Source organism: Phalacrocorax carbo, chromosome 3 (genome assembly GCF_963921805.1).
Source record: "Phalacrocorax carbo chromosome 3, bPhaCar2.1, whole genome shotgun sequence".
NCBI lineage: Eukaryota > Metazoa > Chordata > Aves > Suliformes > Phalacrocoracidae > Phalacrocorax > Phalacrocorax carbo.
The window spans coordinates 16,554,014-16,566,806 of NC_087515.1; the positions used below are offsets into that span (position 1 = coordinate 16,554,014).

Sequence of the window (12,793 nt, forward strand, 5' to 3'; positions counted from 1 at the left end):
TGATCCAATAAATTAGAACAAAGGCATTCAAGTCACTAGAACTGGCCATACTTTTAATTGCTAACCAATTGGCTGGCTACAGGGCTCTAACATTCTGCCTGAAGAAGGCTTTCAGAAATAGCACTTGTTTCAGAAGAGCCCTAGGAAGTATGCATCCTTTATTGCAGGACTGGAAATAGGAAGAAAAGAAAAGGGAAAAAAATGTAACTGGAACCATATGAACAGATCTCTGCTGAAGAATGGGTAGCGGTAACTAAAACAAACTAAAACAACCATGTGGCTGTCTTTTCCTACAGAAAGAGGGGGGGAAAAAAATCCCTGCACTATTTTGATCATCTTCAAATTTTCATAATTTCCGAAGGCTATGCTTGTTGCAGCAGAGCTGACTTAAATTGCTGGGTAAACCTGCATGGTTTTGAAAGAAGGCTAACCTTTAAAAAGGAGACGAAACAAAAAAAGGATAGCTTTGTGTGCAGTCAACATTAGACGCAAAAATAGCATCTGTCACTGCTTGGAGAGAGATAGAGCAATCTTTTACAAAGCTGAATCACACACTAGGAAATTGATATGACTGGTTCCTCTCTGTTATACATTTAATTTTTTTCCCAATACTGTCAGTGAGTAAAAGACAAGGGAATGATTATTTATCCATTTCGGTTTTTTCCCTTTTAAAACAAGTTCTCCTAAGGCACTGAGCAGCACAGGAATGAAGGTTCACAATGATTCGTAAGTACTGAACAGCATTCCCCAGAGGGTGACTGAGGACATTCCAGTGTTTTATATCCATCTCCAGCTCTTCAGTCATTATTCACTCTTCTCCCTTTCTTGTGTAACATACAAGTTACAAGATAGTCTGATAGACTGAGACAGACTACAGATAAATACAACTTCATATAAAAGCCTTCCACACTGCGCTCCCTATGACCTTAACCAGGTTCAAAATAGGATGCTAGGCTGGCCAAACCCACACGTCTGCATAGTCCTTGACTGTCCCTCAGCACTGAGTACTGATTAAAGGACTAAGTGAGGTTATCTATTTTCTTCCCCTTTGAGGTAGAAAAGAAAAATTGCTTCCTATATTCAGGTGGGGAAAAAACCCCAAACCAGAAGAGGCATTGCACAGAAGCAGCCCTAAGGGGCTGCTGTTGCAGCTTCTTGCCACTGGGCAGATTTTACACAACATCACATCACACCGGGTACTGCTTCTGCCTCCAAAGGAGCGCATCTTTTGCTTGTGAAAATTTCCATTTGTTTTGGATTCTAGATTAAATATTAATGACTAAAGACCATTAAAAATTTCAGCAGCAGAGGTTCATTAAAAGCAAACACTATGCTTTTGAGATTTTAAAAAATATTTACATCTCTGTTAATGAAACAGTTGTGTCAATCTCGTAATTCTAATATGTAGAACTGTTACCTTTCTTACCCATTTAGAGATGATACTATACCAAAAGGAAACCTACATCTCAACCCTAACATCTGCATTAGGGAATAATTTCATATGATTAAATTAATTTCTGTCACTTACCTCATTTCACATGGCAAGGAAGGATAAACCAACACTAAAACACCAGACAGTGCTAAAAAGATAATTTCCTGCTACTTTCATTTCAAAACTGCTACTCATCTACCAATGGGTGGTGTCAGTACCTCATCCAGTATTGTATAAAATAACTGTATAAATCATCTTCCGTATTAACTTTTAAATGTAGTATGTCGAGTTAATAATTTGTCATGAAAACACTGTACGCAGAAACACAGCAAGATAAAATTGCTGTCATCATAAAACAGTCCTTCATACTTATCATTTATTTACTGGCTTTCTAATCTTCACTTTACACTTACAGCCATTACATAGATACTACTTATCAGTAGTAATATATCTGATAGATTACTCTCTTCGTATATACAGCTTTCTGATCAAGTTGAATAGGTTTCATGAAAATTAAATAAATAATTAGCCTTAAATCTCCACATAAGATCTCTAAACAAATACCTCAGTGGCCTTATTTCTTTGGAATGAGGTTTCAAATGACAAACCTTTTACATATTATCTTGAATGTTGTTTTGGTAGAAGTAAGGGTCAAAGTCTTTCTGAAAGAACCATATGGCCTTCAAGGACTGACCAACATATTTTCCTAATAAAACAGGTTATTGAAACAGCAGCTGTGTTTGTTCTAACCTAATTTAATACCATATTTAATACCATACTGCATAAACAATGAACCCAATAGTATTACCTAATACTGCTTTTCAAGGGCAGAGGATGAAAGCTTCTCTACTCAGTCAAGCTTAAAAGCAACCTAATCTGATTACTGCACTTTCATAGATTTTGTGGAGCTTTCCTAACTGCTTTCAGTTCACTTTACCCTATCCAGTCACTGCAGAAAGAGAAACAAACATTACAAATCCTCATTAGAGCAATAAAATAAATCTGTGCCAACTATCCCACTGGTAGTCACACAGATTCTTTACAGAAGTGGAACTGGGACAGTCTGCTTGATCAACAGAGCCAGATAACGTTCCACCTTACAGTAACCATCACAAATATGTAGAACAAAGCACTAAATGGATATAAGGTCACTTTGCACGATCAGTGCTGTTGAGAGTATTTTTGAGTAGGTAATCTTAATGGTCATGAATTCTGGTGGAAGAGCCTCTGTGCCCCAGCACCATTTCACAATGGGATGCCCTCAACTAGTACCCACATCTTCCCATTTGTCCCTTTCTCACCATAAATTCTGCAAGATCATGCATCCAACTGTTGCTGCCTTATTTACAATGTGGAAGTTGTTCCAGATCCCTCTTTCAATTAACTACTCACTGAATTCTTAACTCTTTCAATTTTCTATTAATTGCACTGACTACCATCCCTTCAATATAAAAAGCTCTACAGGCCTCTCTCTGCTTATTGCAGATCACTTCAAATGACTTACAACAGCTTGATAAACCTACACTAAATTACAGCATAGTTCCAGTGATCACAATGAACAACAATGGATGCTTAGTATTATGCAGTCCAAACCCTATTTACCTGTAAGGTTCTGTAAGTACAAAAAAAATATTTTCACAAGTGGATACATTTTAATATAGCCACATAAAGTCTCCATCCCCTAGATTATCTTTAAAACTCATGAAATGCTGAAACAGATCAAACAGTTCGTCTCACCAAAATGCTCACTAAACCACAAAACCTCATAAAGTATCTGAAAGACAAGTCAGTTACAGTACAAGTACACTTCCACAAACATTCATGGATTCATTACCTTGCCTACTGTTACAACTAAACAATCTTTGCGTTAACACACACAGGAAAAAGTAGAGCAAATATGCTGTGTGAGTCCTAAATGAAGTATTTGCTAAATAAGACTGATAATCTTAAATCAAATATATAGAGAGATATGCATCACTTATTTGCACACAGTAACTCTGATTTTGTATGAAGTTTTTAAAAGTTCATAGCTGGCAGTGCTAAATATAAAACTTAGTTCAAAGGTTTTATCAAAAAACTTGAAATATCTTGTTCCCCTAGCTAGCTTACTGAAGGTAGATGTTTTCCTTAAACACAGTTCTTCCTTACTCTTTATTCTATTTTCTTGAGAACAGCAATTGCAATGCTACTTTCAAACTCCCTAAAACAAAGAGAAAACTTTCTATTTGCATTATGGGACAGCTAGAACACTTTGGGGCTATATAACATGAAAATTAGTATGTGTGATTTGTCAGGCTGCTTATTCAATGCTTCTAAAAACATGAAATGACACAGCAAACCTCATGCGATCAGGCATGCAATGCCTTTGTGTAACACACGGGGAGCAGGCTGAAGGAATGGAGTCCCAATTTTTCACAGCTAAACATTATAGTTTTCTCAGAAAAAAAGTTAAAAGAAATACATCTTACTAAAATCTTCACTCTCATTCTTTTTTTGAAAACCGTTTTCCCTTCTATCTACTGTAGGTGTGCACTTAAAATTTAAATATATGTTTAAAACCAGCATGAACTATTAAGAATTTTGCTGGAATTCTCAATTTCATGCCAGAAATAACAAACTGTGGGAAATTCCACCTAGACAACTACTAAAAGGTGCACAAAACACTTCCCAATGAATTTCAGGATCTCACCTGTGTGAGTTTATATGGAAGAAAGTTCAGAAATCACCCTGTTTGGACTATTAAAAAAAGCTGATATTAAATCTTAGTTTGACATAGTCTGTCATTCAGCATTATTGGTCTGTTGGGGATTTCTACCGTAAGTAATGCAGTACTATGTAGAGGTACTTAATTCAGTATATAAGCTGTCCGGAGCTCCAGAGGTAACAGAGCTCTATCAGCGTATTGTTCTGAGAATAAGGGTAGACAATATAACGTTCTGCCATGGCTAAGTGTGTCTATGACTCTTTAGGGGAAAATCAACACATGAGAGTTTGGTTTCAGTAGCTGAAACTAAGGTGTATAAGAGGCCCTAAATGCCCACATCCACCGTCACGGCAATAAATAGCTCTGGTTACTCCATCCTCGTTACAGAATTCAGGCTAACCTAGCAGGAGGCAAGAGCAATCATACTATGACATGCAAAGGAAAATTGGATTAGCAGCACAGAGTGACTCAATTACCAGTGGCTTTGGCAGCAGCAGTTGATTAAATTTGAACTTTAGCATTCCTGCAGCATCACTAACTAATACACAGATCTGGAATTTCAAAGAAGTTGAAAGGACCAGCCAACTAATTCTATGCTTACACCATCATTTAACTCAAGTTAGAGATTTCTGTGTGGAAACAGAAGTAGAGTAAGTGTGTAGTGACAGCCAGTCTTAAAAGGCAAGTGTTTGCAACAGTTCATGTAAAAGGAAAACAGTTTTATCTCTTACCTATCAGACCTTTCTCAAGAGTAAAGGTTTTGTTCGTGAACATGCATTCAAATGCCACAATATGGAAAACTTTGTTGACTGTGTTGTGGGTCCCAACAATTCGAATATACCTACAGGGGAGAAAAAAAAAGATCAGTAGCACAAGTTAAACATGACAAAAATCTATGCACTAAAATATAAATTATTCAGTAGGGCTATATTGTGCAGATCCGTAAGAGCTCAGTAACTGTTAAAAAAAATAACGTAAAATAAGGAGTGAAAAGAATATAAATTTCATGGCAAACTTGCATCTCCTCAGGATGCTGGCTCCGGTACAATTAAGAAAAAAAAATTTAGAGAGCTGTGAAATATATCAAAAATCTTTCTGGACTAATTTGCCAAGAAAAGCAAAATGAGGGACCTTCTGGTTCAGAAATGGCCTTTAAGTGCAAATGTGTGCTCATGAATGATAATAATAATAATACCACTAATAATAATAATGATAATAATAATAAATCCTTTTGCCAACTACTTTTCACCACAATGAAAGATTTTACTCAGTCAGGACAAACCCAAGGAAATCAGTGAGACTCCTCTGCAGAAGTCAAAGATTAATTCCACTTTAATATGGCTGTTTTAATTCTAACATAGGATGTACAGGATATCAATGTCCGGTGTACGTTTTATTAATAACAAAAAAAAAATCTGAACAGTCAAGTGTTATGAAACAAAGCTAGCCTTGGGTTTCATTCCTGGTTGTATAACTTATACCTCTAGACTCTAATTGAAAATCAAACAGAGCTGCTCTTGAACAATGTGACCTATTCACCTTCTGTTTTACCCCGGAGGCTTCACCTTCTACAAACAGCTATTAACCTTGACTGAGTCTGATTCTCACATTTTCTTAAGAGATCCAACAGTTTTTACTATAAATTTCTAAAAATCCTAAACGGAATATTGTACTCTATCTCAATAAATGTTGAACAAGCGACACAGAAAACTACCTGAAACAAATGCCATTACACCACAAAATGGCTTACCCACACTGCAGAAAGCTTTGTATTAAATTAACTCATTTCAGTTTAGAAGTATCAGAATATACGGATCTTAGACAATATCCTCGGTCTGTGGTTCAAAACAACCTTTCGCTTACCTAGTATAATTATAGCTCCAACATAATGGCTGTTCACCAACAGCATCATTTTGGCTTGTGTTCTTCATCGTACCAAGTTGAAATGATACACAGGTTTCAGTTCTGAGATTTTTTTAAACAATAAAAAACCTCATAGCTCTTTACCATACTAATGTTCAACTTCCTCCTACACTTCAAGACTTGAGTGCCTTATGAAAGAGCTCTTATAAGCAAGCCTCAATGACTGTTATTACTGATATTCGTTTGTCTTTACCATGCACAGAAAAAAATCTAGAAAAATAAAAAATTCCACCTATTACATGCAAATGACCGTGAGACAACTAAGTTACCTGAATATCACATCGCTAAAATTGCCAATTTTTGACCTCTGCTCTTTTCTCTTATATGAGTTTCATTTTAAAAAAACTACTATTATATATTTTGATTAAAATTACAAAACTGATATAGAATATGCTCAAATTTTAACTTTAAAATATTTTAATTATTATTATGACTTGAAACAAAAAGAATGATATGATATTCCCTAATTAACATTAACTTGCAGAACAAGTAATTATCACAGTAGCAAATTTCCTGCAAGTCATTGTATGTAGAAAAAGTAAGAGTTGCAAAACTGGAGAACATATTTATCTTTCATAAAGAAGGTGAACCTGTATTTTAGAGTAAACGAGAATGTAGCCCTCACTATGTAATTGTGACAAGTGCCTGCAAAGAGCATCACAGGAATCTTGGTTAAGAGTCAGGGAAACAGCAGTTCTTCCCCCATATTTGCCCATGGGAACCAGTCAGTTGCTGCAAGGAAATTGATGAAAAGCCTATTTTGGGATTCACATTATGAAGGCAAAACCATGTGATCCTCAGTTTTTTCTTAACACACCAAGGATAATTTGCAGTGCTTTTGCAAGTGACACACAGTTAGGTAGAGCCATAGCAAAAGTATGGTAGACACAAAGAGGCAAGACCCCAAGGTTTCTACTCACAAAGCTGACCTGCAAAACTGACACTGAAGATCCACTGAAGAAATTAAAATCAAATTGTGCAGCAAACTAACAGCTTGCTGTTCAGAGAAAGTTAACCTGAAATTTGAAATAATTTTTCCATTTCAGGAGGCCTGGTAGACATCTTCAGCTAAGGGTATGCCTCCTCCGTGAAGTTACAGGCACAGATGTATTTGATCCACTCTTAAAATTATTTTCTTTTTGTCAATTCACAAGCACAGCATGAACCCTAAATACACAGGCAATGACCAGGATCTGACAACAGCAAACGTTCTTGTTCTACCCAGCACCAGAAGCGCAGAATTTAACTAAAGATGGGAACAATCTTGGAACATTTATAAGCGCATGCAGAGGCTGACTCGTTATAGAGACTCCCTCGTGTCTCTCTCAGGCAAGAAAGGTATTGATTGAGTTGTGCTGCTTGGATAAAACATGCTCTAGGCTAACCAACAGAGTGTTGCTAATGGAGATACTTTGACACACTTCAGTTACGCTTCCTTTCTTTAAAGAGTTTAGAGAATAAGCAAAGTAACAATAGGACACTGGAAACTGCTTCATAATTACCTTTAAAGGCTAATTTATTTAGATTTTTTGTGTTATGAAATTGTAACACTAGAGCAAACTTCTGGATTGATTTTGACTTTTAGGCTTTGGCGCTTTTTGGGGGTTTTTGTTGTTGCTGTTATTTGTTTGTGGTTTTTTTTTTTTTAATATGTCAAGAGGGTGAAAGACACACAGGACTTGACTAGTTTCCCATGGGAAAAGCATCTTTATCATACTGCACACATAGGTTAAATAATGTATCACTCACTGGTTAGCAAAGTTCTCTGCCAACAGGTAGAAAGGAGGAAAGCTTATTCTGGTATGCTAAATAGCCTATCAGTTATTTTGAATAATAAGTGACAGTGTTTCACACTGCTGGAAAGCTGAAATCTTGTGGTAATTTAAAACAAAATCCCACCCATTGAAATAATCATGTATACATTAATCTTCTAAAGTATATTATTTTGATGTTGTAATGTTGTTGCAAGGTGGAGCATAATGATATGACAAACCCCATCTTTTCTCCCCAATACAATTCATATATTTTATTCTTTCCTTATGTATCTCAAGGTGAATGATCAGCATGATTTCCTGCCTGAATCTTGTGTTCTTCTGCCCAGTGGAAATTAAAATAATGCAATCTTTAAAGTTACTTTAAACACCCTAACTTCTAAAATCACATTCTCAGATTCTGCATGAAAATTGTAGCTTATCATTCCACTTGATGTGAGATAGTAAAGCCGCCATAAGCCTGAGACTGTAAAGAAAATCTTCCTTCAAATAAGGCAGAATTTATTAGAAATGGCCAGTACCGCTAGGTAAACAAGGTGTACCTGATTTTCAAATATCACCAATGAAGAGCAATACTGAAGGTACATGACCTGTTTCAGAAGAGTCAGATGAAGACATCTTAAATACTGAAGTAGTTCATCATAATGAGAAGAACACTAAACAACAGGCTGAACACAGAGTCGGCTCATAAATACGATTGTGAGGAAAAACTGCAATGTGGACAACTTCAGCAAGAGCAATGACATCTTAATTCAAAGCATACAGATTTCAGAAATTTAAAATGCCTATTATAGCTCATGACATGCTTGAAAATTTGTGTATTTTCCTAAGCAGATTTTGGCCAGACAGAATTACAACTGAGTCATGATTGAAAATAAAAGTATCCTTCAGGTAATCAGACTATGTGTACCATCTCATCATTTTCCTGCAGTGACTTATTAACTGGAATCTAGCTGTACAGGTAACTAAAATAACATCAACAATTTTTCAGACATGCAACTTTGTCAAATGCTTAAAATGCATGGAATGTTTTATATGATCACTCACTGAGTTTTTAAAACATACTGTAGTGGTTTTGGCTGGGATAGAGATAATTTTCTTCATGGTAGCTAGCAGGGGTCTATGTTTTGGATTTGTGACCAAAATACTGTTGATAATCTAGGGATGTTTTCATCATCACTAAGCAGTGCTTACACAGAGTCAAGGCCTCTTCAGCTTCTCACCCCACCAGCAAGTGTGCTGTGGGTGCGGGTGGGGGGGCACAAGAAGCTGGGAGGGGGCACAGCTGGGACAGCTGGCTCCAACTGACCAGAGAGATATTCGAGACCAGGAAGAGGGGACCTTCAGAGTTATGGTGTTTGTCTTCCCAAGTAACCATTATGCATAATGGAGCCCTGCTTTCCTGGAGATGCTGAACACCTGCCTGCCCATGGGAAGTAGCGAATGAATTTCTTGTTTTGCTTTGCTTGCACATGTGGCTTTTGCTTTATCTATTAAACTGTTTTCTCTCAACCCATGAGTTTCCTCACTTTTACCCTTCTGATTCTCCCTCCTATCCCACTGTGGGGGAGTAAGCGAGAGGAGGTGTGGGGCTGAGCTGCCCACCAGGGTCAGCCCACACCACCATGATACTGCTTTTGGCTCTGAATGGCAGTGCAGCAACAGGTAAGGCTCTCCAACTTTGCTAACAGGCCTAAGGTACAGGCAACTGAGAATTAAGCATGATAAAAGCTAACAGCCTTCTGGCTCCCACAAGCAAATCTGCATCAAGTGGCAAGAGTATTGTATCTGGAGGTAATTGGGTAACATCGACCGAGATGAGATCAGCGAGCAGACTCCGTGTACAACTGTCTACAGTAAGCTAGGAAGAAAGTGCTCAGGCCAGATATATGTCTGCAAATCTATCCTTCTCTCCATCAACCATAGGGAGCTCATTCTGTGAACTTGGACTCCAAAGCTGGGACCATTTTCTGAAGAACTGCTGTGAATACTGGTGCTGATAATCCCTCTTCATATAATGATCTGTTCTTTAAGGCACTTGCTCAGGAAGAGACGAAGATCAACTCCTTTTTTAAATAGGACTTCAAACCAAAGGAGAGGTCCCTCCCCACAGGGAGCCAGGCTAGACTGTGACGTGGCCTTCTCTGCTGCTGGGCTACACATGGCAGACAAGGTGTGAGGCCACGCAGTGAATCAGAGAAAAGTATCCAACAGATCCTCACTCAGCAACCATAGTTCACATCCTATATATTGAAAAAGTAATAGGTTGAACACCCTCCTCCCTCCACAGGTTGCCGTTATAATGACTATAAGACATCATAATGAGATCAAAGGATACTTAAGACTGCAGGAGTGAACAATTTCAGTAACTCTTCATCTACTGGAGTCCAACTTTGGAAGTTTAACTGCCCTAACACTTGCTTTCTATTTACGTATTCATACAAAAAATACATCCCATAAGAAAACAAATTAGTTTTGGTTAACTTAGTATTTTCTTTCTTGCAGCTAAGGGAACAACAAACAAGCAGATGCAGAACTGGAAGTGCTAGAGTGAGTAACTTCTCCACTCCCTGTACCCTCTGTATGCTACAAGCAACAAATCAACCCATATACAAATAAAATATACTTTTAACTGCATAATAAAACATTTTATTTGATCTTGATTCTTTTAGATACTTCAGAATAAGGTCAAACTTCACACAGTTTTGCAATTACTTTTCACCTGTTCAAGTAGCAAGAACAAACATGGTCATCTCTTTATGATGACTGGCATTCTCCCACCTCCAACACCACATGCTTGCAATTATTATAGTGCTCTGAATCAGAAAAAACAGAGGAAACAAACTAAAGATCATATTTTTACAGATGGATCTTCTAAAATACAATACAGGTATCCTTCATGCTGATTAAATTGACATAAATGTGTATACTATTTTTCATAGCCACATGGAGTAATTTTTCTACAAGTGCTTACAAGCATGTCATTAATTAAAAAGGACCACTGACCAGACTTACTTGTGTATGCTGAATTACAAGATAATTTAAAAGCTTTGATTAACACAAAGTGGAAGGTAAAAAAAAACCCACAAAAACACAACAAACCAGTAGAAAGCCCAAACCCTAAATGAAACAAAAACTCTGTTAGTGGGTGACACAAACTTAGGCAAACCTGATTAAGCATAAGAATGATGAAGGATTAACTGTATAATCAAAATCCTGGTGCCAAACTATGAATTTTAATCATATTGCTCACTGAGGAAGAGACAAGGCAGACAAAAACAAGGAGGACAGACATTAAAACCACTACAGGCATTTTTCCCAGTGAAATTAGAAATTTTTCACTTTCCTCTCAGGAACAAAGCAGCCTTATACAACACAGTGTTACCTATAAATCTTTGTGTGATAGGAGGGTAAGAGAACCACAATTCAAGGGCTAGACTGGCTCCTTTGTCAATGGACTTTAGACTCAACTAATAGAGTGGGAGGAAATAAAAAGAACCCTGAATCATTCTTTGAAGAAAAAACCTTGATCACTTTGGGACATTTAAAAGTACCTCCCTGGAAGGTGAACAGGACTGCAGCACGAGGATTTTGTGCCTTTAGAAGACATTTTATTTTGGTTTCTGGCCCTATTTGAGAATAATGGATATCGATAGTATTTAAGTGCTTTAAGCATTTCATCCACATCACAGTTAGTCATGCTACACTTGGCCCTGAGACTCCCACAGCAGGGATACCAAAAAAAATTGTATTTCTGGCCCCCCACCACTAACAAGACAATTATTTTAACTAGAGGGAACCAATATGTTCTACTGGATCTTGGCAGAATCTTAAACTACTAAAATTTGAATGAACTACCTGGGCTAATTAATTAGGCAGCCATATGATAATGCCCTCATACATCCCCTATTTTTCCCAGAGCCATTCTTCACTTTTACATGAAACTATGACTTGGGCAATCTGTTGTGACTACAAATACTCACATTTTTGAACAACTACATTATGTTTTACTTCTGCTCTTTACATTTGTACAGCTGACACATTTAATTCGGATAACAGCTGCTGCTGCTGAGCACACCACTAATTCAGCTGTGGATACCTGGGAGGACTACTAATACCAAAGCTGAGCTGCATGCATCAGAACAGTACTTAGGACATATGTGTCAAAGCATAAAGATATGCATACTCCAGGATCCAATTAATCCTTCATTGTAATGACACCAGTAAGATACAGACAAACTCTGGAATAGATTAAGCACAGATTCCAATCTCTTGAGAATATTGAGACAGAAGAATAAGTAAAGAGAGGTAAAGGAAATTAACTGGTATTTCACACTGATATCTACTCTAAGTTACCATCAAAGCAACCCAGAACAGCAACTGTGAAGTAATATAAAGAACTAAATCCAATAAGTACAAAACAAACTCTTAAGAACTTGGCATTTCATTTTCCTTCGTGGAGCATTGCATGTGAGACACCAGTGCTAGTCCTACACACTTCATATTTCCTTTAACTGCTTAGAAACCGCTAACATTCACATTCTGATCACTGCCACAGAGATGCATGAGATACAGCCCAGCACACAAGGGCATTAGAAGACATTCTGTTGTCCTTTAGTGGAAAAGGAATCACTGCCATCTAAACTCCATTTATTGACAACTCTGTAAAATGTATAATCCTTCAGACTCACACAGCTGAATCAACAGTCATGGCAGGAGGATAAAAAAAGTAAAGAGGAAAAATCTATTGCCAGAATTAAATCATGTGGAGAAACAGTGGACATAAATAAATGTCTAAAATAAAGAATTAAGTCAGAAAAAACATGGAAAGCATTTCTGTCTTTTGACAGCAGACAATTTTCCTGCCCTTAGATGAGAAAGTCTAACAAAGTCTACTTTATACCAAAGGAAATCCCTGTTGCAAATACAGGAAACAACAGTGACAAATCAAATAAAACACAA

General features: G+C 37.2%; 1 protein-coding gene across 3 annotated transcripts in view; it reads right to left on the reverse strand.

The window, feature by feature from the left end:
- The window catches only part of BTBD9 (BTB domain containing 9), a 142,881-nt gene that overhangs the window by 51,750 nt on the left and 78,338 nt on the right, over positions 1–12,793 (reverse strand). For all 3 annotated transcript variants that reach the window (XM_064446017.1, XM_064446015.1, XM_064446016.1), the window contains one exon: positions 4,868–4,977. In XM_064446017.1, the coding sequence (XP_064302087.1) occupies positions 4,868–4,977 (110 nt within the window). The remainder of the gene's footprint in view (positions 1–4,867; positions 4,978–12,793) is intronic.